This window comes from Sinocyclocheilus grahami, unplaced genomic scaffold (assembly GCF_001515645.1).
Source record: "Sinocyclocheilus grahami isolate Dianchi unplaced genomic scaffold, SAMN03320097.WGS_v1.1 scaffold292.1, whole genome shotgun sequence".
Classification (NCBI taxonomy): Eukaryota; Metazoa; Chordata; class Actinopteri; order Cypriniformes; family Cyprinidae; genus Sinocyclocheilus; species Sinocyclocheilus grahami.
Genome location: NW_015505471.1, coordinates 577,764 through 604,651, shown reverse-complemented (window position 1 = coordinate 604,651; position 26,888 = coordinate 577,764). Strand labels below are relative to the sequence as shown.

The 26,888-nt window shown below is 35.8% G+C and overlaps 2 protein-coding genes and 1 long non-coding RNA gene across 4 annotated transcripts in view; all 3 read left to right on the top strand.

Moving 5' to 3' along the window:
• Positions 1 to 204: 204 nt before the first annotated feature.
• On the top strand, positions 205 to 6,214 carry LOC107600828 (splicing regulatory glutamine/lysine-rich protein 1-like). Its single transcript, XM_016292802.1, has 4 exons — positions 205 to 303; positions 380 to 516; positions 4,409 to 4,789; positions 5,589 to 6,214. Exons 1-4 carry the CDS (start codon positions 282 to 284, stop codon positions 5,592 to 5,594), a joined length of 546 nt encoding a protein of 181 aa, XP_016148288.1. The 5' UTR covers positions 205 to 281; the 3' UTR covers positions 5,595 to 6,214.
• Positions 6,215 to 8,665: 2,451 nt separating this feature from the next.
• On the top strand, positions 8,666 to 9,303 carry LOC107600827 (uncharacterized). Its single transcript, XR_001610844.1, has 2 exons — positions 8,666 to 8,776; positions 9,061 to 9,303. It is a non-coding gene; the product is annotated as an uncharacterized lncRNA (long non-coding RNA).
• Positions 9,304 to 11,577: 2,274 nt separating this feature from the next.
• LOC107600826 (immunoglobulin superfamily member 11) overlaps positions 11,578 to 26,888 on the top strand; it is a 105,211-nt gene continuing 89,900 nt past the window's right edge. The window contains exon 1 of one of the 2 annotated variants that reach the window (XM_016292801.1): positions 11,578 to 12,112. In XM_016292801.1, the coding sequence (XP_016148287.1) occupies positions 12,052 to 12,112 (61 nt within the window). In that variant the 5' untranslated portion in view covers positions 11,578 to 12,051. The remainder of the gene's footprint in view (positions 12,113 to 26,888) is intronic. The other variant, XM_016292800.1, reaches the window with a different exon arrangement.

The window sequence follows — 26,888 nt, the reverse complement described above, 5'->3', positions numbered from 1 at the left end:
CACTCACCTACTTATCGACGTCTCTTAGCCAATCAGCTGAGACTACTCGTTATTTAATTAATATTCATGAGCAAAGCCATCGCTGTGTACAGTAAAGAGTTTCGCTCATTTAATGCATACTTGGCGTTGTCTGTCTTTCAGCCAATCAGCTAGGGCGAATCTTTACCTCACGTTGATTAATATTAATGAGGCACAAACCTCTGGGTGGATCCCGGTAGAAACACTGATGTTGATGATAAATACTGCTGTCATCTCAACCAGATCACATTCACTGCTTCATCATGGACTTCGATCTGTGCTCAGGTAAATGATATTCCAGTAAACACACACTGGTTGATTTCTAAGAGAAACTAACAGTTTTATTCCTGTTTTGGAGCAGCTGTTGGAGATGATGAGGTGAAGAAGCAGGAGGGCAACGAGGTGGAGGGCATCTTTGGGTTTGGAAAAAAAGATAAAGACAAAGAAGAAAAAGATAAAGAGTGTAAGGACAAAGACAAAGGTAGTGACAAGCCAAAGGTAAGAATATTTCATCATGATGGTCAATGAACGTTTTCTAATACGCAGAAAAATCAAAAATCACAGTTTCTGTTATAAGAACATCAACATGCGTGACATACTTATCATAATGTTTTTGTCAGTTCTGTGTTATATTGATTTCAAACTAAAAACTTTTACATTTTATACACATGTAGATGAAAAGTATTGAAAAATTATTATTATTGATAACTAAAACTAAAACCATAAAAATGTTGTTAGTTGAAATAAAATATTGAAAACTTATTTCAGCGAGTTGCCGAGGCAACATTTTTCATTTTAATTTAGTTTAACTTGACTGGCTGAAACTAAAACTGACATAAATTATAAATAAAATTTAAAAAAAATGACAAAAACATAAATGAAAATGACTAAAACTTTAGAATAAAAATTAAAATGAAAACATAAAACATAAAAATAAAAACCAAAGCTTTACAGACATGAATAAAATACAATTATAATTAATTAAATATATTATAAATAATTCTAATTATAACTAAATTATAAATAATTATACATAATCTATAAATACATTATTAAAAACTATAATATCAATATAAAATATATAATAACTAATATAATTCAATCACTATGATAGTACAATAACACATTTGGAAAGTGTTTATAATGTGATCGGACAGTTAATAATCTGAATTTCCTATTAAATCAAAATGTCTGCATTGTTTTTTTTTACTTTTTAACCCCTTCCACTCCAAGCACTTTTCCTTTAAAGCCACTTCTCAGTTTCCTGATGTGTTTATAATCAGATTACAGAAGCAAAATGTGTTGCGAACAGTGTTTTGTGTCGAATTCAACCCGGAAGACTCCTTTCAAGAGCTCAAAAATGTTGCTCAGCCCTTGAGGGTTAATAATGACGTAAAATAAGAGATGTTACTACATGCTGGTGTTTAGAATGTGATGCATTATACTGTTTTATGCATGCTTTTTCAGAGTGATTGCAAAGAAGAGGATAAAGACAAGGACAAGTGCAAAGACAAAGAGAAGGACAAGTGCAAAGACAAAGAGAAGGACAAGTGCAAAGACAAGGAAAAGAAGAAGGATAAAGAGCACAAAAAGGGGCACGGTCATGGACACGGACATGGTCATGGTCGGGGACGTGGACGCGGACACGGACACAGGTCATCCTCTTCATCCAGTGATGAGGTACCTTTACTATGGTTTTATAAACACTTAATTAAAACAAGCCCAAATTAATTTGGTTTTGTGAGACACAGAAGGAGATCTTCAGCATATCGACTTCTTTTATGGTGATTTTTGGTTGTTTTTTGGTGCAGTTTGGCACCATTCGTTTGTCTATGAGCAGACAAAGTTTGAGTTAAGAACAGGTTACTAACATTTTAATTAAATGTTTTAACTGAGGTTGTAAAAATGGCGTGATAATGGCATCTCATAATAACGGCTGATCTTGAGGTGTGGTGCGCACTTACAGTCGTAAAGATCTAGGGCACATGCTCCATTCGTCAGTTTTGCTTAACTACAGTTCAAAACAAAAGACTCAAATGAATCGTTCTGATGATCTGATTGGAGGAGCCACATTTGATGCTAATCTACTTAAACTTTCTACCTCACTGACTTTCACCTTGTTTCATGTTCTTCATTCTTACATGTAAGTAATATACTGTAAAACAAACCTGGCCAGTTTAAACGTGTCAAACTTCGTTAAAAACACCTGGATGAAGTCGAGTGCTTTCATAGACTGACTTTCAGAGTCTGCTGGATGGGTCCGCCCCTGTAATGCAGACAAATCGGTTTACTTGTTGAAGAGAGGACAAAAAAAAACACAAAAGATTTTCCAGAAACCAAATGCATGAGATTCGACCAAAAATGTATAATCTGTGTTTTTCAAATCATTTATGTAGAGTTACAAGCACTTGAACTGTCACATTTGTTTTTGTTTTTCATAGAAAACCGGAAGTTAACATTATTCTCTCTTTGTTTGCAGGACTAAAGCTGAAGACATAAGAGGGCCGGGGCAAGTTGTCACACAGGGAAAATGTCCTAAGGGATTTATTTTTATAGCAACTGTGAGGTTTTGAGTCAAAAAATCCAATTGCACAAATGCTTGTTTTCTAGCAGTGGTTTTATATGTTGTTTCAAACACCTAGTTGCAACATTTGTATTAAATTAGGATAATATTTTTGGAATTGTGTCCTACAAACTAAAATTTCAGTACTATTATCTTTTTATAAATTGGTCTGAGCTGTTACATGAGTTTTGTGATGTACTGCATATAAAGTATCTATGAAAATCTCCTGTTATTTTTTGTAACATTTAAATTTTTTTGCTGTTTGTTTTACTGTTAAAGACATTATATAGCCTCTAATACATAATAATAATGTTAATAATGTTTGTTTTCTCAAAACAATTCCCATTCTTATGATTTATCCCATATATAGTGACAACATGGCCCACTAAACATAAGTCAACATAATGAACTGTAGCCTATATTTATACTGGATAATAATGATAGATATGTCCAATAGTTGTTTCAGGGTGGTGACTATTGAAAAAGTGACATAAGTGACTTTTCAAAATAAACTTAATGTGAGAAATTAATTGGTATAAAAAGTTGTCCTAGACTCCTTTATTTACACTACAGTACAACATTATATATATATATACAGTGGGTACGGAAAGTATTCAGACCCCCTTAAATTTTTCACTCTTTGTTATATTGCAGCCATTTGCTAAAATCATTTAAGTTAATTTTTTTTCCTCATTAATGTACACACAGCACCCCATATTGACAGAAAAACACAGAATTGTTGACATTTATGCAGATTTATTAAAAAAGAAAATCTGAAATATCACATGGTCCTAAGTATTCAGACCCTTTGCTCAGTATTTAGTAGAAACACCCTTTTGATCTAATACAGCCATGAGTCTTTTGGGGAAAGATGCAACAAGTTTTTCACACCTGAATTTGGGGATCCTCTGCCATTCCTCCAAGTTGCAGATCCTCTCCAGTTCTGTCAGGTTGGATGGTAAACGTTGGTGGACAGCCATTTTTAGGTCTCTCCAGAGATGCTCAATTGGGTTTAAGTCAGGGCTCTGGCTGGGCCATTCAAGAACAGTCACAGAGTTGTTGCGAAGCCACTCCTTCGTTATTTTAGCGGTGTGCTTAGGGTCATTGTCTTGTTGGAAGGTAAACCTTCAGCCCAGTCTGAGGTCCTGAGCACTCGAGAAGGTTTTCGTCCAGGATATCCCTGTACTTGGCCGCATTCATCTTTCCCTCGATTGCAACCAGTCATCCTGTCCCTGCAGCTGAAAAACACCCCCACAGCATGATGCTGCCACCACCATGCTTCACTGTTGGGACAGGTGATGAGCAGTGCCTGGTTTTCTCCACACATACCGCTTAGAATTAAGGCCAAAAAGTTATATCTTGGTCTCATCAGACCAGAGAATCTTATTCAGGTGTTTTTTAGCAAACTCCATGCAGGCTTTCATGTGTCTTGCACTGAGGAGAGGCTTCCGTCGGGCCACTCTGCCATAAAGCCCCGACTGGTGGAGGGCTGCAGTGATGGTTGACTTTCTACAACTTTCTCCCATCTCCCAACTGCATCTCTGGAGCTCAGCCACAGTGATCTTTGGGTTCTTCTTTACCTCTCTCACCAAGGCTCTTCCCCCCCGATAGCTCAGTTTGGCCGGACGGCCAGCTATAATCAGATTACAGAAGCAAAATGTGTTGCGAACAGTGTTTTGTGTCGAATTCAACCCGGAAGACTCCTTTCAAGAGCTCAAAAATGTTGCTCAGCCCTTGAGGGTTAATAATGACGTAAAATAAGAGATGTTACTACATGCTGGTGTTTAGAATGTGATGCATTATACTGTTTTATGCATGCTTTTTCAGAGTGATTGCAAAGAAGAGGATAAAGACAAGGACGAGTGCAAAGACAAAGAGAAGGACAAGTGCAAAGACAAAGAGAAGGACAAGTGCAAAGACAAAGAGAAGGACAAGTGCAAAGACAAAGAGAAGGACAAGTGCAAAGACAAAGAGAAGGACAAGTGCAAAGACAAAGAGAAGGACAAGTGCAAAGACAAAGAGAAGGACAAGTGCAAAGACAAAGAGAAGGACAAGTGCAAAGACAAAGAGAAGGACAAGTGCAAAGACAAGGAAAAGAAGAAGGATAAAGAGCACAAAAAGGGGCACGGTCATGGACACGGACATGGTCATGGTCGGGGACGTGGACGCGGACACGGACACAGGTCATCCTCTTCATCCAGTGATGAGGTACCTTTACTATGGTTTTATAAACACTTAATTAAAACAAGCCCAAATTAATTTGGTTTTGTGAGACACAGAAGGAGATCTTAAGCATATCGACTTCTTTTATGGTGATTTTTGGTTGTTTTTTGGTGCAGTTTGGTACCATTCGTTTGTCTATGAGCAGACAAAGTTTGAGTTAAGAACAGGTTACTAACATTTTAATTAAATGTTTTAACTGAGGTTGTAAAAATGGCGTGATAATGGCATCTCATAATAACGGCTGATCTTGAGGTGTGGTGCGCACTTACAGTCGTAAAGATCTAGGGCACATGCTCCATTCGTCAGTTTTGCTTAACTACAGTTCAAAACAAAAGACTCAAATGAATCGTTCTGATGATCTGATTGGAGGAGCCACATTTGATGCTAATCTACTTAAACTTTCTACCTCACTGACTTTCACCTTGTTTCATGTTCTTCATTCTTACATGTAAGTAATATACTGTAAAACAAACCTGGCCAGTTTAAACGTGTCAAACTTCGTTAAAAACACCTGGATGAAGTCGAGTGCTTTCATAGACTGACTTTCAGAGTCTGCTGGATGGGTCCGCCCCTGTAATGCAGACAAACCGGTTTACTTGTTGAAGAGAGGACAAAAAAAAACACAAAAGATTTTCCAGAAACCAAATGCATGAGATTCGACCAAAAATGTATAATCTGTGTTTTTCAAATCATTTATGTAGAGTTACAAGCACTTGAACTGTCACATTTGTTTTTGTTTTTCATAGAAAACCGGAAGTTAACATTATTCTCTCTTTGTTTGCAGGACTAAAGCTGAAGACATAAGAGGGCCGGGGCAAGTTGTCACACAGGGAAAATGTCCTAAGGGATTTATTTTTATAGCAACTGTGAGGTTTTGAGTCAAAAAATCCAATTGCACAAATGCTTGTTTTCTAGCAGTGGTTTTATATGTTGTTTCAAACACCTAGTTGCAACATTTGTATTAAATTAGGATAATATTTTTGGAATTGTGTCCTACAAACTAAAATTTCAGTACTATTATCTTTTTATAAATTGGTCTGAGCTGTTACATGAGTTTTGTGATGTACTGCATATAAAGTATCTATGAAAATCTCCTGTTATTTTTTGTAACATTTAAATTTTTTTGCTGTTTGTTTTACTGTTAAAGACATTATATAGCCTCTAATACATAATAATAATGTTAATAATGTTTGTTTTCTCAAAACAATTCCCATTCTTATGATTTATCCCATATATAGTGACAACATGGCCCACTAAACATAAGTCAACATAATGAACTGTAGCCTATATTTATACTGGATAATAATGATAGATATGTCCAATAGTTGTTTCAGGGTGGTGACTATTGAAAAAGTGACATAAGTGACTTTTCAAAATAAACTTAATGTGAGAAATTAATTGGTATAAAAAGTTGTCCTAGACTCCTTTATTTACACTACAGTACAACATTATATATATATATATAGTCATTTAGTAGAGGCTTTTATCCAGAGCGACTTACAAATGAGGACAATGGAAGCAATTAAAATCAAAAATCAACAAAAGAGCAATGATATACAAATGCTATAACAAGTCTCAGTTAAAGTGACGTGACATGTGGCCAAATATGGTGACCCATACTAAAAATTAGTGCTCTGCATTTATCCCATCCAAAGTGCACACACACAGCAGTGAACACACACACACCGTGAACACACACCCGGAGCAGTGGGCAGCCATTTATACTGTGGCACCTGGGGAGCAGATGGGGGTTCAGTGCTTTGCTCAAGGGCACCTCAGTCGTGGTATTGAAGGTGGAAGAGAGCCTTCACTCCTCCAACCTACAATCCCTGCCGGACCTGAGTCTCAAACTCAATTTCCTCACAATCCACACAATTTCCTCTAGTTGTTACAGCACACAGGGAGTGATGATAAGGATAAAGATAAGCACAAAGATAAAGAACATAAAGACAAAGACAAGAAGAAGAAAGACAAGGAGCACAAGAAGAAGGACGGTGACAAGTCCTCGTCTTCCTCCAGCGATTCGGTAACTGTTTTGCTTTTTTAATGCACATACTGTATTAATGCACAGGTGCAGTTTGAAGGTATCAATACGAGGAGCAAAGTTTAAATTGGGAGGGAGTTGTATTGCATCTATTAGCATTAATAATGTCAACCCTAGGCACAGTGACCAAAGGCAGCAAGGTTGGGCTCCATAAAGGCCGTGATAGTGGCGTCTCGTAAAACCGGTTGCTCTGGAGGTGTGGTCTAGCTGTACGGCTGTGAAGCGTTTCAGATGGGCAGAGACTTGATTCTTCAGGGTCTCTTGGAAAGTTTAGCGGTGATTTCTTCCCATCCCTCGCAGCATTCCTGCCGTTAGACGTCACTTATCACACTGATATCACACGTTTAGAGACACACCCGCTGAGGAATTTCCAAAAGAACCGCTCTATTTAGACACAGATGGGATCTTTGTGTAAACATGCCAAACAATATGCTACAACGTTGTTTTAAGCAAAACAATAACCTGTTTAGTGCGTATAGATGAGGCCAGTGCAGGGAAACAAATCCTGGTTACCATAGCATCACCTACACTTCTATATGGAAAGTAGATCAAAGGGAATTGATTAAAAAGGTAGTTGATACATTGGTATTTTAAATAACAATGTATCAACTATAAAAATATTTCCAACTATGAATATTTTAAATAAAAAAAGATAAATAAAATTATTTTTAATACACTAAAATAAATAACAAAATTACCTCTATCTCTATATATATATATATGTATGTGTGTGTGTGTGTGTGTATATGTCATATAATTTTCATTTTAACAAACTAATGAAATTATAAAAATAAACTAATTTTAAAATTACATTAAAAGTGTATGTGTGTATGTATAAAAAATATATTTCTCACACAACGCGTGTATCATTCAAAAATTGCATACTCGCATTCATGTGTATATATAATTGTTCATACTAGTCTTGTTAACACGCATAACTTTAAAAAAAAATTTTTTTTTATTTTTTTATTAATACACTTTAGAAACTGTGTGCATTTTAGTATATTTTCCCCCATAGACTTACATAAGTGTATTTACTGTAAACTTTTTTTTTTTCTTTAAGAGTGTATTTACTTGCAACACTTGAGATATCTGAGCAGCAGTGCTAGAGATGCAGAATGAATGGTAATGTGGCAGTGGAGGGATTTCAGGACGGGTGCAGGGTTTGATCTTTCATATGCCGTGGTGTTCAGGATCATTTGTAGTCGCCTCATGGCGAGTATTACAGCAGAGCGTGAGCTGGTGATAAAAGCACATATCTATCACACAGTGTCTGCAAAGGAATGAATGTGTGCACTTTAATAGTCTCTCAGAGGCGATAACAAGCCTCACACGGCCCTTATAACTCTAATACAGAGAGTTTCAGACTTGATATTCAGTGCAAGAGTTTGACTTGGTGGATGCTTTCTCTCTCTGGACTTTTTCATTAAAAACGGTTCTGTTTTCTTTCCAGTTAATTTTAGAAAACATCCACAACTTTAATTTAAATAAAAAATTTTATATTTTTTAAAAATTTTTTTTTTTTTTTTTTTTCTAATTTATTTTATACTTCAAGCAATAATTAACTCCTTAAAAATGTCAGATCTGTCATTTACTCACCCTCGTATCATTCCAAACCCATATGATTTCTTTGGTTCTCTTTTGTCAAAAGACTGATCACAACACGCCAAATTTGCAAAATCGCAGTATAAATCCCCATCCACTTCCTTCCTTTAAAACTCTGAGATTCTATTTTTGTTCCACTGAAGAAGGAAAATAAAATGGGTTTGGAATGACATGAGGTGCATAAATTAAATGTAATTTTTTTTTTAAAGGATAAAGATAAGCACAAAGATAAAGAACATAAAGACAAAGACAAGAAGAAGAAGAAAGACAAGGAGCACAAGAAGAAGGACGGTGACAAGTCCTCGTCTTCCTCCAGCGATTCGGTAACTGTTTTGCTTTTTTAATGCACATACTGTATTAATGCACAGGTGCAGTTTGAAGGTATCAGTACGAGGAGCAAAGTTTAAATTGGGAGGGAGTTGTATTGCATCTATTAGCATTAATAATGTCAACCCTAGGCACAGTGACCAAAGGCAGCAAGGCTTTTTTTTTTTTTATGAAATAATATCCAAAATGTATTGCACCAGTGCCTGCATAATGAGGGTTTAGTTTAAGGATTCTTGTAAAAATCTGAAGGTTAACGTTTGTCTTTCTCTGTTTTTTGTAGGACTAAAGCAAGACTGAAGATTCATCAGATACCTCCAAAATCATAATTTAAAATCTTTATTATATGATTTTTGTAGATGTATAAATGCAATATTATGCAATGCAGGGGGTAGTAATAAATAATCATTATCAATCTCTTGAAGTTTTCATAAAGTTTGAGCTGTAATTACAAACTTCCACAAGGTGGTGCTACTTGCATGCCAAATCTTCAGTGAAGCACTGGAATAAAGAGATTTATAAGCTATTGTGTGTAAAAGTGTTTTCTGGTTTAATATTCTGACGTTTTAAATTTTTCATCCATTTTGTCTGATATTAACATCAGTGGTTGCTGGTTAGTGAACTATTATTGTTTTGATAAATCTTGACCAGTTGTACAAATGTAGGCCATGTTTGAGTGTGTAATCAAATTTAATGCATTCAGCACAAATTAACTTTTATATATATATATATATCTCTCTATCAAAATAAAGCTTTATCTAGTAACTCGGTTAATTAGAAATAGGTTAGAGTGTTTGGTTGTCCCACATCTTCTGATTTTCATCATGAAAATGGAAAAAGTCTAACGTCAACCGGACAATATCTTTGTCTAAACTGTACGCTTCTGCAAATGCATGCTGGATTTTGACGGTTTCAGCACAGATCTGTCTTGTTTGAGCACGATTTGTTTGCTTATTCATCTATGTTTGAGTACGGTACAGATAATTCATCTGAACAGCAGGGACGAAACGTGGCTGCTTCCAAACACTGTTTTGGACGCTCTTTGCTGGGCTGAAGACAACTGTATGCCAGAGATAAGAGAACAGGGCGATTGTTGCCCAGAGGCGGAAGAGAGGGACATTTCTCAGTCTTCCTCTCTTATCCGGTGCCAAACGCCTGCAGGATAGATGCAAAGCACAGTGTTGCATTTTGTTTCAGCCACACCCTGTCGATCTTTCACATGCATATTTCATCAAACACACTGAAGATGCTGGAAGTTTAATCGGGGGAAAGTTAGCGGTTGGAGATGTGCGGTCGGGGTCAAAGATCTGAACATCAGCAGAAACTCTGCATTTCTCACAGATGGCTGTAAATGCAGAGAAGATTTTCTCAGGTGTGTGAGGGGTTACTTAGCTGTACTTTGAGGACAAATTGGTCCCAGAAGTAACTAAATCGAGCAAAATTTGACTGCGGTCAAGTTCAATTACAGTATGTCCTGGGAATTTTTTTTTTTTTTTAATTTTCAAGTAAAATTAATGATGTTGTTGCATTCTTTAAGGGTTAATAGTCATTATTATATTACAAGTTGTGTACATATGGAGTACCAAATCTAAAAAAATTTAATTTAACATGAATAAATACACACAAATAATAAAATTTAAATAACAATTAATGGATTATTTTGTTTTCCTTTATTTTATTTCTGTATTTATTAACTTTGCTTTAATTTTTTTTTACCCTTTTTCTTATTTTTTCATTTTATTTGTAGCCTATGTTCATTTACTGTCACTGTTTATTAATTCCCACATGTATTTATTTTAGCTCATGTATTTATACATTTTAATCATTAATTAGTTTTCAGTTCTTATTTTTCCTTTATTTTTTGTATTTACTTTTTACTTGCATTATTTTTTGCTTGTTTTATTCTTAAAACATTTTTTTGTTTATTTATACATTTATTGTTATTAATTCCCACATGTATTTATTTTAGCTCATGTATTTATACATTTTAATCATTAATTAGTTCAGTTCTTATTTTTCCTTTATTTTTTGTATTTACTTTTTACTTGCATTATTTTTTGCTTGTTTTATTCTTAAAACATTTTTTTGTTTATTTATACATTTATTGTTATTTATTCCCACAAGTATATATTGTAATTAAATTTAGTCATGAGTTATTTTTCCTTTATTATACATTTTTCATTTTTTTCTTTATTTTTATATTTATGCATTTATTTTATGTATTCCCACGTCTCCATATTTATGTATTTATACATTTATTTATTTTTATAAGAAAATAGAAATGCTATTTCAATATAGATAGCTACGGTACTGTGTGTTTGGCTTGTTTTGTATCATAAAAGTCAGATGGATGATAGACAGGTGTTTTATTGATTCTGTCTCTAAACAGGTTTATTGATCAGTTCATTTATTGATTTTCTTTGACAGCCTAATTGAGAGCTCAGAGTGTAATGACTGTGCATTACTGAACACCATAATAAATATAATGCAGCTACAGGCATAAAAAAGCATTTATCCTCCTCACACACATATATATATATATATATATAGAAAGCTTGTTAAAATAGACTTGCCTTGTATGGTGTACAAAATAATAATATAGTATAAAAATGTATTAAAATATTTTTAAAAATCTAATTAAGGTACAGTAGTAAAATTAGTTTTTAATTGTTGTTAAAAAAATATAAATGGGTTAATTTAAAAACACTAAATGTCATTCAATAGACTGACTTTCTCTCTTTCTGTCTGTTCCCGTTCGCATCATTCCTGCGCGTGGCGCCGCCGTGCGTGCGTGCGTGCGTGCGTGCGTGCTGCCACCTTTTCGCGCTAGAGGAGGGCACAGTTACCTCGCGCTTCGAATGGCGTCAGCGGTCTCTAGGCAACAGGCCAGTTGTCAGTCAGTCAGATTTCTCAATCAGAGCGGAGAGCGGCGGCAGCGGCGTCGGTCATGGCCCTCTCGAGGATCCGGTGCACATTTCCCCGGTTCACCGTGAACGGCATGTGAGTACAGCTCGGTGTAGTGCTGAAGAACTGAACCGGACACCCGGTACCGACCGAACCGGACGCGTTAACGCGGATAACGACTCGAACGCGACGCTGAGGGAATTTTACGCGCCGATTTAATTTGACTAACGTTAGTTCTTAGTTTCACATGTCATCGTTGAAAATATTTTTGATTTTAAGAGACAATTACTTTCCCACCATCAAACTGCGGAGAAAATCTGCCTGACTTTGAACTTCATACTTCATAACACGACGACTTTCCCTCAGAAAAATGCTGAAATTTCATAATTCTGATCTATGGATTGCTTGGCTGGTCTGCTTTTGTGTGAATGGTAAGTTTTATTATTATTATCATTTATGTGCCGCTCCTACACTTGCTTTTTATTTGCTTGTTTATGGCGCAAATTGTTTTGTGTAATAGTTGCTGTGACGTCACAAATCCTATATTTACAAGGAATGTAAACAAGATTTGAGGTGTTCGAGAAAGTTTGACAACTTTCATGTGAAGATGTGCCCTTTTTGTGTTTGTCTTTGTGTGCGTATTTGGGTTAGACTCCAAAAATCCTCACGAATGTAATGACATGACTTGTTTTCAGTGTCTTACACACACACACACACACACACACACACACTCTCACAAACACACGCACACTCTCACAGACACACGCACACTCTCACAAACACTCACAGACACACACACACTCTCTCACACACACACACACACACTCTCTCACAAACACACGCACACTCTCACAGACACACACACACACACACACACACACACACTCTCTCACACACACACACACACTCTCACAGACACACACACACACACACACACACCCTCACACACACACACTCTCACAGACACACTCTCACACACACACACACTCTGTTGGGGTTTGGTTGCTTGTATGTTTTTGGCATGCAAAGTGCAGCTGTTGTGTGTGTGATCTGAACAACACAAAGCTTGATGCTGTGAAATCGTGAGTGGGTCATGATCATGGATGGGAAGCGGATGCATGGGGCCGAGGGCCAGACGGCGCAGGTCTGAGAGCCGTAATCCAACCAGATTATGAAGAGCACTGCTCCACGTGATGCTTGTGACAGGCACATACACACACACACACTTACACACTTTCATTGTACCATCCTCTGTGGCATTCGGGTGATATTTGTTTGCACATGTTGGTCCACACAAGGGACTGGCATATGCAGGTAACTCCAGTCTGGGATTGTATATTCATCCGCTATCATCTAGATCAGCATATTGGATGCATCTGCTGCTAACTGTGGAAAAAGTGGCTTTGTTGTTTCCTTGGGTTCTTTGGACTATCAAAAGCTTCTGTAAACACTGTCTGAAATCTATTTTTCAGCATAGATTCAGAGTAGAGTTCCGTTCATGCAAAACATTGTCCGTGTCTGAATATGCATTCATCCCTACTGTGTAGTATGCAGTAAGCAACTCCTTTTGCATGCAAGTACACATTCGAGTAAAAGTGAACACATCAATTCTGCCATCTATGGTATCTTTACACAGTTAAGGCTGCTCAATGCCTGCTCAAAATTCAGTGTAAAGGTGCAATACTGCATAAAAACCAGACTAAATTACACCTGCTCTGACACAAGTATTAAAGCATAGAGTTGTAATTGCTGTGGAACTGCATTTATGCCACCTTCTGAGAAGCATTAAACAGTCTGCGTTAAGACACGTGAATGCCACTTCCGAAACGCTTCTGTGCCACCTTTGCAATGTATATTTGGCATTTAAGTTCGTTTTGCGCAGTAATTTTTGCACAATGAAACTTCCCTTTAAAATCAAACCAAACTGAATTTAATTGGATTTTTTAAAATACATTTTACAGATTGTTTTCTCAAGTCGAATTAGGTTGAATTTCTTTTTCACATTGATTTTGTTGTCGAATACCTTTTCGTTGTACTTACTGTATAGTGAATATTTTGAACTTCCAGAAAATTGCACACAAACACAATTAGATGCTATTAAAGTGAAATATTGTTTGATATAATAATATTGCACAATAGACTTTAAGAGAGAGTGATGATAAAAACAATCGTTTCACATATAATTGCTGGGCAGTGTGTATTGACAGTATTGATTTAGTTTTATTGCCCTACTGATTATTTTCATTTCCAATTTGCCGATCAGTGTTTTAGTATTTTACATCAAGTAATGAAAATGTTATTTTTACAGTTTTAGTTTTAACTACAGTAAGTATCACCCTGGAGATGATGCTTACTTAGTCTTGCAAAAATGAAATGTACAACTTTTTTTGTAACATATACTTTGGCATTGGCCTAATTCAATCTCCACGCAACATAGTTTCTCTCTCCATCTCTCTGTAAAGCATGTTGACGTTAAGCTGATGAGATAACAGCCCTGGATGTGTACGTCTATTCAGACAGGTCTCATTAATACATGCATGTTTGTGATAGCATTCGCTGGTACATCCTTGTAGGGACTCCACTGAACAAATACGCAGCATTGTCATCTCCAGCGCAGGATCCATTTACAGAGCACTTCCAGGTGTTTAGTTCTGTTCAGGAGCGGCTCCCTGAGTGAGATTCACTTTAAACTGAGGCTGTAAAATGTCATGAGAGCCAGAGCAACGGGTCGGGCTCCGGCAAAACCCTGTGTTTTTGTTCCACAGAGGCCTGTGTGCGTGGCGTTATGGATGTTGTTGTCGGAAACTGGGGCGTCTTCCAGAGCTCGCTGCGTTTCCTGCGCCGCTGTCACTGTCAGTTTAGAGACATGTCCCTGCACATGATCACCGGATCTTCGGTCATTAATTTTGCATCTTCTGCCATTAGGAAATGGCCAGGCAGCACAAAGGGCCACGGCGAGGCACCTTGGGGGCATGTGAGGAAAAATGGGCATGCAAGTCTGAACTTTAAAAAGAAAAGTAGATAGATCAATGGAGACAGAGTTATGCACTGCCACTGACCAAGTCGTCATCTGAGGCCTGAGCTACATTGAATGATTTGTTACAGTGTTTTGAAGGAGAGAGAGAGAGAGAGCGAGAGAGAGGGATGGAGGCTTCTCTGTGCTTGAGTTCTAATCATTGTATCGCTCTGCCTCAGGCTTCAGGAACCACACCAGCGAACAGATCAATTCTGCCAATTAAAGTTCATCCGAAGCGGTGCTGCACTTTTTGACCCTGTGCTGAATGCAACTTCGCTTGAAAATCAAACCAAACTGAGTTAACATAAAAATGGATTTCTTGTATAAAGTTTGCAGATAGTTTTCTCATGGATAGGAACAAAGTTGAATAAGGGTGAATTTTTTCCGCAATTATTTTGTCTGATTTTAGTTTAATATCTGCTTTTTTTTTTTTTTGTGAAATAAATACATTTTATTTAATGTATTTAATTGCCATTTCCAGTCCTCAATAGTCATGTATAAATTTACATGGCAAATATAGCTTAATATGATTTTTGCTAAACTCTTTCTGAGTGCAGTTTCTATAAAATCATTTTTAATAAATCCTCATAAAGTTTAAGTAAATTAAAGCTAGTTACTAGAAAATCTTGTTGGTCCAACAATGTGGGAACCCTGGTTAGAGCCCTTGTTTTTTTAGTATTATTTATACAGTTATAGTATTTATTAATATTTTGAGTTGGCTTTTATTTTATATTTTCAGTTTAAGTTTTAGTAATTTTTTTATGTGCAGTTTTAAATTGTATTATTAAAATTAAAAATTAATTAAAACCTTTAATTATTTGTATTATTATTTCTATTTGGGTTAATTTATTTTTTATTTCAGTTTTAGTAATTTTAGTACTTCAAATATTTATTTTTATTTTTTTTATTTTTAACTGAAGTTTAATTTTGTAATGAAATATGTAATTTTCAGTTTTATTTAAATTAATGAAAATTATTTTTATTCGTTTAAGTTTTCCTAAACAAAAACAACACTCGTTAGAGCATGTCTTGATTAGGAACTGTTTAAATATGCAGTGATCTCACCAACATAATCCTGTGGTTTTTTTCTTGAGTTACTTTTTTGGCACTAAGTAAAAACTGCAAATATGGCCATACGTTTTTAAAAATCATTTTGTGAACTTATTCGTTCCACTTTTGTGTTTAAAGAAGTGAGGGTCAAAGTGATGATGATGATGCCAATATAAATGTTTTTTCCCGCTGAAAAGCGGAGCAGCTGGAATGTGCAGAGGACAGATGGAAGTTTCCACCTCGATTATCTTCAGCTAAAAATAGCCACTCAAAAATTAAACGACCATTGGGACTGCTAGCAAAGTGCCTGAGAGAGAAAGAGATGGGATAGGACGACTGCCATCCTTGGGTTTAGGGATGAGGAATGAATAAATGATATGAGATTTCTGAGCGAGATGGAGAGTCACCTTCAAGAGATGTGAGGTCAGCAGCGGGCTAGAGGTCTAACCACAACACAGCTCACCAGATTCCTGCTAAAACACCGCTGGCTAGATCAGTGCTTCTTCTAAACTGGTGGTTTGTGACCCAAAAAAGACAGCAGGGAGAGATCATGTTAAATGCATGTACTAAAACCATTAAGACAGCAAAATAAATAAGATATAAATACCAGTTTTTAACCCTCCTGTGTGTTGGGGCCAATTTTACCCACACTTGATTTTCAAATTGCTCGAAATACTGGTTAAACTATTTTTTTATTTTTTTTATTTGGTGGATATTTCTCATTTAGGGTCATGAATGTGCATGCAAAGTTTCAACACATAGATGTCTTTTGGAAAAGCTGTACAGATTTTGTACTTTTTGAGTTGATTCTCCTGTTGACCCCCATTGGTGTCTATGCAGTTTGCCAAAAATCAACACATTGCAAAACACTAAAGAGTCAGATCAGAAAACCTTTATAGTAACTTGTCAAACACTTTTTCTATTCTATCGGTTTTCTTTTTATTTATTATATTTATATAAAAAAAACTTGCTACGTGTACTGCATTAGACTAACTTGAGACTTGTTATTGACCTTGCATATCATTGCTCTTTTGTTGATTTTTAATGTATTTAATTGCCATTTCCAGTCCTCAATAGTCATGTATAAATTTACATGGCAAATATAGCTTAATATGATTTTTGCTAAACTCTTTCTGAGTGCAGTTTCTATAAAATCATTTTTAATAAATCCTCATAAAGTTTAAGTAAATTAAAGCTAGTTACTAGAAAATCTTGTTGGTCCAACAATGTGGGAACCCTGGTTAGAGCCCTTGTTTTTTTAGTATTATTTATACAGTTATAGTATTTATTAATATTTTGAGTTGGCTTTTATTTTATATTTTCAGTTTAAGTTTTAGTAATTTTTTTATGTGCAGTTTTAAATTGTATTATTAAAATTAAAAATTAATTAAAACCTTTAATTATTTGTATTATTATTTCTATTTGGGTTAATTTATTTTTTATTTCAGTTTTAGTAATTTTAGTACTTCAAATTTTTATTTGTATTTTTTTTATTTTTAACTGAAGTTTAATTTTGTAATGAAATATGTAATTTTCAGTTTTATTTCAATTAATGAAAATTATTTTTATTCGTTTAAGTTTTCCTAAACAAAAACAACACTCGTTAGAGCATGTCTTGATTAGGAACTGTTTAAATATGCAGTGATCTCACCAACATAATCCTGTGGTTTTTTTCTTGAGTTACTTTTTTGGCACTAAGTAAAAACTGCAAATATGGCCATACGTTTTTAAAAATCATTTTGTGAACTTATTCGTTCCACTTTTGTGTTTAAAGAAGTGAGGGTCAAAGTGATGATGATGATGCCAATATAAATGTTTTTTCCCGCTGAAAAGCGGAGCAGCTGGAATGTGCAGAGGACAGATGGAAGTTTCCACCTCGATTATCTTCAGCTAAAAATAGCCACTCAAAAATTAAACGACCATTGGGACTGCTAGCAAAGTGCCTGAGAGAGAAAGAGATGGGATAGGACGACTGCCATCCTTGGGTTTAGGGATGAGGAATGAATAAATGATATGAGATTTCTGAGCGAGATGGAGAGTCACCTTCAAGAGATGTGAGGTCAGCAGCGGGCTAGAGGTCTAACCACAACACAGCTCACCAGATTCCTGCTAAAACACCGCTGGCTAGATCAGTGCTTCTTCTAAACTGGTGGTTTGTGACCCAAAAAAGACAGCAGGGAGAGATCATGTTAAATGCATGTACTAAAACCATTAAGACAGCAAAATAAATAAGATATAAATACCAGTTTTTAACCCTCCTGTGTGTTGGGGCCAATTTTACCCACACTTGATTTTCAAATTGCTCGAAATACTGGTTAAACTATTTTTTTATTTTTTTTATTTGGTGGATATTTCTCATTTAGGGTCATGAATGTGCATGCAAAGTTTCAACACATAGATGTCTTTTGGAAAAGCTGTACAGATTTTGTACTTTTTGAGTTGATTCTCCTGTTGACCCCCATTGGTGTCTATGCAGTTTGCCAAAAATCAACACATTGCAAAACACTAAAGAGTCAGATCAGAAAACCTTTATAGTAACTTGTCAAACACTTTTTCTATTCTATCGGTTTTCTTTTTATTTATTATATTTATATAAAAAAAACTTGCTACGTGTACTGCATTAGACTAACTTGAGACTTGTTATTGACCTTGCATATCATTGCTCTTTTGTTGATTTTGATTGCTTCCATTGTCCTCAGTTGTAAGTCGTAAGTGAGAAAAAGACATTTCTTTTTCATACAAACAAAATTAGTTTCATTAAAGAATCTAGCTCACTTCCAGACGTCCAGACAGCCTATCATCAGGGTAGTATTATTTATACAGTTATAGTATTTATTAATATTTTGAGTTGGCTTTTATTTTATATTTTCAGTTTAAGTTTTAGTAATTTTTTTATGTGCAGTTTTAAATTGTATTATTAAAATTAAAAATTAATTAAAACCTTTAATTATTTGTATTATTATTTCTATTTGGGTTAATTTATTTTTTATTTCAGTTTTAGTAATTTTAGTACTTCAAATTTTTATTTGTATTTTTTTTATTTTTAACTGAAGTTTAATTTTGTAATGAAATATGTAATTTTCAGTTTTATTTCAATTAATGAAAATTATTTTTATTCGTTTAAGTTTTCCTAAACAAAAACAACACTCGTTAGAGCATGTCTTGATTAGGAACTGTTTAAATATGCAGTGATCTCACCAACATAATCCTGTGGTTTTTTTCTTGAGTTACTTTTTTGGCACTAAGTAAAAACTGCAAATATGGCCATACGTTTTTAAAAATCATTTTGTGAACTTATTCGTTCCACTTTTGTGTTTAAAGAAGTGAGGGTCAAAGTGATGATGATGATGCCAATATAAATGTTTTTTCCCGCTGAAAAGCGGAGCAGCTGGAATGTGCAGAGGACAGATGGAAGTTTCCACCTCGATTATCTTCAGCTAAAAATAGCCACTCAAAAATTAAACGACCATTGGGACTGCTAGCAAAGTGCCTGAGAGAGAAAGAGATGGGATAGGACGACTGCCATCCTTGGGTTTAGGGATGAGGAATGAATAAATGATATGAGATTTCTGAGCGAGATGGAGAGTCACCTTCAAGAGATGTGAGGTCAGCAGCGGGCTAGAGGTCTAACCACAACACAGCTCACCAGATTCCTGCTAAAACACCGCTGGCTAGATCAGTGCTTCTTCTAAACTGGTGGTTTGTGACCCAAAAAAGACAGCAGGGAGAGATCATGTTAAATGCATGTACTAAAACCATTAAGACAGCAAAATAAATAAGATATAAATACCAGTTTTTAACCCTCCTGTGTGTTGGGGCCAATTTTACCCACACTTGATTTTCAAATTGCTCGAAATACTGGTTAAACTATTTTTTTATTTTTTTTATTTGGTGGATATTTCTCATTTAGGGTCATGAATGTGCATGCAAAGTTTCAACACATAGATGTCTTTTGGAAAAGCTGTACAGATTTTGTACTTTTTGAGTTGATTCTCCTGTTGACCCCCATTGGTGTCTATGCAGTTTGCCAAAAATCAACACATTGCAAAACACTAAAGAGTCAGATCAGAAAACCTTTATAGTAACTTGTCAAACACTTTTTCTATTCTATCGGTTTTCTTTTTATTTATTATATTTATATAAAAAAAACTTGCTACGTGTACTGCATTAGACTAACTGAGACTTGTTATTGACCTTGCATATCATTGCTCTTTTGTTGATTTTGATTGCTTCCATTGTCCTCAGTTGTAAGTCGTAAGTGAGAAAAAGACATTTCTTTTTCATACAAACAAAATTAGTTTCATTAAAGAATCTAGCTCACTTCCAGACGTCCAGACAGCCTATCATCAGGGGATGCATGATGATATACAACAAAAGTGCCCAGACAGTCTTGAACTGGGGGGGGGGGGGCATCAATACTAGCCCATCAACTCAAAGTCCAGGAGTTGTCTTGAAAAAGGGGGCAGACAGGTGCGTTGAAGCCTGTGTCTCTTCTCTGCTTTGCTGCCCTGTCTGGGAGTTGATTCCACAAAAAGCTCTGAAAACAGAGAGAGTGAAAAAAGTTCTGTTCATATCTGTTAATGATGAACACTGTGTTAAAAAAAAAACATAACAAGTAACCTATTCCTACTTGCTCGTAGAAGAAAATGACCTTGATGTATTATTTAACATTAACAAATTTAACAACTTAACATTTAGAATTATGTTGGCTTTTACATTGTTTTTCTTAAATATATAATGCCATTATATGTATGTACTGTATATTGTATGTCGCTTTGGACAAAATCATCTGCAAAATACCTTAACCATACTTCAAAAAAATTGACTTTAATTCATTAAAGTTGTAATGTTAAACTGCTGTCTGTCAGACTCTTCTGTGTTTACATAAATGTCCTGCAGGGGAATATTGACTCTAGGTAGAACAGACACTTAACGGCAATAACTGTGTCTCCATCCAGCTTTTTAATGCACTTTTTAACCATTTAAAAAAAAAAATCCTGACTAGAAATGGTTAAAATTCACATAAAATATTCTAATATGAATGCAAACTTTTATGTGAAATCAACTCGATTTAGTTGATGGGAATGGATGTATTCTCATAAATTCACATTTGTTGCAATTCTATCAGATGTTTTAAGCTGCCCATTACGTTTTGATCCCACAGCTGTTCATGACTCCTCTCCTGTCCATTTCTAATTCGCATAACAGAGCTGATGGAAACGCTCTCCTATTATAGGGTTTTTTTGGGGACCACATTTTTACGAATGCGCTTAAAAGATGCAAATGATTTGGATGGAAACCTGTCTTTTGACATCAATGCATAGAGTATATCATAGAGCCTAACAATACTGAACAAAAAGAAAGTGATTCATGGGATATTTCATATGAGAATGATGGATCTATTTTCTTTATTAGTGTGTAAACAGTTTAAACATACCTTTGGACAAATTCAAGAGTGCTTGAGGCCTCTTTAGGATACTACAAGTTGAACACATAGTAAGCAGTGAAGGTCGCTGCCACTCCCCATCACAATCGTTCCTTCCATGGACATCATCCACTTGTCTGCGCTTAGTGTCTCTCATGCATTAACACAATATGATAACTAAAAAAGCTGCACTACATAAACACATGCACACGCACGAGTGGCGGTGTTGGCATGATGGGCGAAAATACCAATTTTATTGGGTGGGAGACAAAGTTATGGTATGGTTTTTGCTCATTTAGACTAGGCTTTTTATGGATGCAATAGGCTTATGTTGAATTACTGTTGCCAATCGTACTAGTGTGCAAACCACAATGACTTCAAGACCCCCGATTAAAAGACAGCTAAACAGAAGTCATAATAACGTTACAATAGCCTGTCCGATAGCACGTGTAATCAATGCAATAATAACCTGAGCTAAGGAAGCTGACCGCGCGAATGCTTATTTTTACAATCTATGGGCTAACGTTATTGATGCTAACGTTATTTGAGCTGTCGTCATTTTGGTGGTTTTGCATGTGGTAATGTTACCTTTTTCCGTATCACCTCTGCCGAGGTTCCAAGCGAGTGCGAGCTGAGGAGATGACGTTTAGATATAATGTTAATCAACAACAGCAAATCAGTGTCTGAAATAATCCAGCTAGCAGCTGGTGTGCAGCTGATCCTGCGGTGTGTTATAGTTGCCGCTCAGTCTTTTCCTTCAGTGTTGACCATTCAGGACCGTGGTAAAGTTAGTTTTAAATTGGATAGAGTAAGAAGACGCCATTTGAAACTAACTTCACCGCGGTCAGTTCAAGAGAAATCTGAAAATATTCTACTGAAATACACCAAATGAAACATCAGCACTCACTCAGATCACCGGTATTAATATATCCATAGACTTATAAAATAGATTTTATGTTACATACCTGAGACATGTTCCTTCTTCCAAAAATGTTTACATACTTCTGTTCTGGTACCGTTAGCCACGTAATTTCAAAATTCAAACAGCAACGATCCCACAATGCTATGCGGTGGCTGTAAAATAATGCTTCTACGGTGTAGTTACAATAATATTACAGGACTGTCCATAAATTTCCCATCATGCATTTGCATTTACAATAAAAACATGAATACAATGCGTTGTTGTAAAATTTATTGTAAAAATTACATCAATTGCTAACAGTGAAGCTAAAATAGAGGATTTCTGTTTTTACATGAATTTTTAGTTTTAGTGTTGATTTTTGGCTAATTGCATGGAAACCAATGTACTTTAGGTACATTGGTTTAGGTACATAAAACTTTTTTGAACACAACAGGAGGGTAATACAGTGAATGATTAATGAAAGTAATGGCACATACACTCTTAAAAATAAAGGTGCTTCAAAAGGTTCTTCAAGCGATGCCACAGAAGAACCATTTTTGGTTCCACAAAGAACCATTCAGTCAAAGGTTCTTTAAAGAACCATCTCTTTCTTACCTTTTTGTAATCTGAAGAACCTTCTTTCACCACAAAGAAGCTTTTGTGAAACAGAAAGGTTCTTCAGATGTTAAAGGTTCTTTATGGAACCATTTAGACAAAAAGGTTATTCTATGGCATCGTGAAGCACCTTTATTTTTAAGAGTGTACTCTGTCCAGAGTTGAGTTTCACAAAGAAATTACTAAATTAATTGACTTTCAAGTGGAGTAGCTCTCTCTATAGATGATATTCTCTCTAAAACACTTCTCTGTTCAATAGTGTCTTTTAAAGAAGAATGTTCTTTCAGGAACTGGGCCGATCAGAGACTCACTGAGCTGTTCAAAGCAGCAGATAGTCAGTGATTCCAGAGGAAAAAACGCTTTATTCTACTTCTTCTTCTTTTTTATCTCTCCAAGAGCTGGTCCTCCAGGTATACAACCTGGTCTCAGACTAAATTGTTCAAGTTGACAGAGATTCGAGTCCATTTCAAGCCAAAGTTTAATCTGTTCTGGGGAAAGTGCTTTTGCTCGCTTAAAAAAAAATAAAAATACATTTTTCAAAAGGGGGTTTTCACAGCAATGGTGTAGAACCATTTTGGGTTCCCAAAAGAACCTTCCAGTGAACAGTTCTTAAAAGTTTGAAGAACATAAAAAATTCTGTATAACCTTTTTCCATTATAAAGAACCTTTTGTGTGAAGGAAAGATTCCATGGTTCTAAAAAAACTTTTATTTAGGGGTTTTCCGTCCTTCGATCTATTAAAAATATATCTGACAATAGTGAAGCAGCGTTTGTTCTCAAGGACAGATGTCCAAGACATCTTTTCGTGGCATCTGTCTGTGACGTCACTCATCTTATGAAATTCAAACGATTTTTTGTAATTCCAGAGGATTAAGCATGTTAGCCGATGGAAGCTTTATTTAAATATTCTAAACATGATGGTGTGCAATTTTTCAGAATGATGTCTCGTATCCCAGTTTAATATGCAGAGACAAATAATAATACATTTGTAGACTGAGTCTTTCTAGAAGCTTTTGAGCAGCAGCATTGACCCAACCGCCTCTTTGTCCAACTTGAAGACTGGTGAACAGATCTGGAAAACTATTAGCATATATTTTTTGCAATTCCGTTTGGCAATGATAGTGGCACAGAAATTAAAAGCTTAAGCTTTGAGATCTGTTTACACTGTAATTACATTTTAAATTTGATTTAAACTAGTGAAAATGTTCTGTGCAAATGCTTGTTTCAAATGAAAAATTCATCCTTATGGAAAACACACACGCACACACTCCAGATGTTGTTTGTAGAGCAGGTATCATGAACGATTCTGTGGGTGTGATTGCAGAGGCTGATATAAATCAATAGGTCAGAGGTGTGTGTCTGAAATACTGGTAGCACCACAGTCCAGTAATTCACAACAAAGAAGGTCCTCTCTATCTCATTCTCTCAGTTTCTCATTTTCTCTGGCAACCATCATTAACGTCCTATTTTTCCCCTGTGTTTTTGTTATATTGTATATTGCTTCTCTGCAGGAGAAAAATATGATTTTATTTTTCTCCTTTAGAGGCTTTAGCATAAAAGCCAACTAGATTTTTGTGTCCTCAACAAAATTTGCGAAATTCCCCACAATGCTGTGGATTTTTAGGTAGTTGCCAGATTTAAGTTCTGTTAACAGGGTATTTAATTCTGTTTTAGATTTGATTTAAACATAAAAATGCTATATGTGCAAATGCTGATGTTTACTAGATTTTTACATATTACAAATTAGAGTGATTTTTCCTGTGCAAAAATCTTCGAAATGCTAAGGATTTGTAAATGAGCATTTTCATTCAGCCCATTTGCCATTTCATAATCATTTACAGTATTTGGCTGAAATGTGAGGTTCACTATTTTATAAAACAGTCCAAATAACTGTGCATTAACACAGTATTTAATTTAGTTTTTGATTTGATTTAAACATAAAAAATGTTCTATGTGAAAATATTTGTTATCTAGATTTTTGCATATTCTGAACAAAATATGAGTGATTATTCCTGCACAAATTCCAAATTGGAATTTTCATTCAGCCAGAATTCCGCATTAGTGTCATTTGTATGTGTTTATCTTATAAATTAGTAATTTCTAGCTTCTCAAATCAATATTCAGTCCACCAGACCACTATAGTTATCATGAATCAGTGGTGTGTGTTTGCTGTATGTGTTTCTGTGTGCTTTAAAATAACAGTAGATGTATGGCTACTCTTGAGCAAAGCACAGAGTCATTTTCCTCCCATCTTGTCTTGCTGTAGTATTTACACCTTCTCTCTCTATCACGGGGAATCAATATCTGGCTACAGAGAGCGCTTGCTGTGGGCAGTTAACATGAAAACTGTGTTAAAGTCTAATCAATAGACATTACTGATTTAAATAGATCGTTAGTGCAGGTGGACGCACGTCTGCTCATTTGTATTGTTGTTGCTTTAGAGAAGAATGCTCTTTTCTTCTGGTGTGTGTAGGAGTCATGTTTTCAGAGGAAAGTGTTGCGCTTTTACAGCTCAGGATTTGTTTTTTATCTCAGGTATTTCTTATGAAGAAATGTTTGCATTAATATTAAGATCTCTGACTTTTGATAGCGGATTTTGGTGTCTTGCAACAGTTTGAGACATTGTTTGAATCGCTTATGAAACTCTAGAGGACAAACCAATGAGGTAATTTTCCCAGGAGACACTTTAAAGACTTGAAGTCTATTTGCTTTCCATTTTGATGCCATTGCTGTCTAGGACAAACAAATGAGATGTTAAAGAGATCTCATTTGTGATTTCTTTTTTCTTTATAAAGGCATTTCTACTATTTCTGCTATTTTTAAAGGGGTCATATGATGCTGCTAAAAAGAACATTATTTTGTGTATTTGGTGTAATGAAGTGTGTTTATGCAGTTTAAGGTTAAAAAAACACATTATTTTCCACATACTGTACATTATTATTTCTCCTCTATGCCCCGCCTTTCTGAAACGCGTCGATTTTTACAAAGCTCATCAGTCTGAAAAAGCGAGGTGTGCTGTGATTGGCCAGCTATCCAGTGTGTTGTGATTGGCTGAATACCTCAAGCGTGTGACGGAAATGTTACGTCCCTTACCATATAGTGATGCCCTGTCCCGGTCGGAGCGACGAGACCTAAACTTTTGGAAGACCAAACAAAGTAGTTTCGCTTTCACAACTAAACAGCGTCACACGCCTTGAGTGAGCAGAGGCTGGAGGCCTAGAGTGAGCCGCAGCCTAGAGTGAGCGGAGGCTGGCTAGAGTGATCAGAAGTGGCGGATTCGACGAAAGAGCGTCCGGAGGGCTTGCGGCATCCACATGTGACGACCCTGGGCTGGACTCCGCTTCCTCCACGATGAAAGCCGATCCGGCGATCCACAGCGTGAAGTTGATGTATTTCCTCAGCGACCAGCACGGATCAGCTCTAGGCATGACGAAGCAGATATCGTCCTCTTTTGGAAGACCAAACAAAGTAGTTTCGCTTTCACAACGAAGCACACAGCGCCTTCACGACATGGCAGTGGTGGCAACAACAATACTACAGCGAGAATAAAAGTCACGCCTTCTTTCTTTGCGTGAACATTTGGGTGGCGTTATGCAAATCTTCCCACATCGTGATGTAGATATGTGGGGGCGTGTTGGAACGAGCCGTTTTAGGTAGGTGTGGTTGACTCTTAACTTTTATAAAGAATATCTCTTTGGATTTGAGACTTTAGTCTTTGCAACTTTACAGCTCTTCTTTATGCACCAAGAGCTTGTAACACTCCAAAGAGAAAGGAAAAATTTAAATTGCATCATATGACCCCTTTAACTAAAACTAAAACAAATGAATCACTGAATGAATCAGTGTGTTTGAATGAATTGGTTAAATAAATGATTCACTGAATCACTCACAAAGATAGTCACTCGTTTAATTCCTGAATGAATCAGTGTGTTTAAACAAATCAGTTGAATGATTTAATGATTCTCTAGTCAGGTGTTTTGTTCCTTAATTAATTAGTATCTGAGAATGAATCGTTTGAATGAGTAATTCTTTGACTCACTCATAATGATTGTGACTTCAGTGTTTCCCCTGCCATTATTTTAGAGGGGCGGCCCGCCCCCCTTGAAGGTCAAGTTAATTTTATTTAATTATATTTTCTCTATGGCGCCAGATCACAACAGAAGTAATTTAAAGTTACCTTTCTTATAGAACATGTCTATAC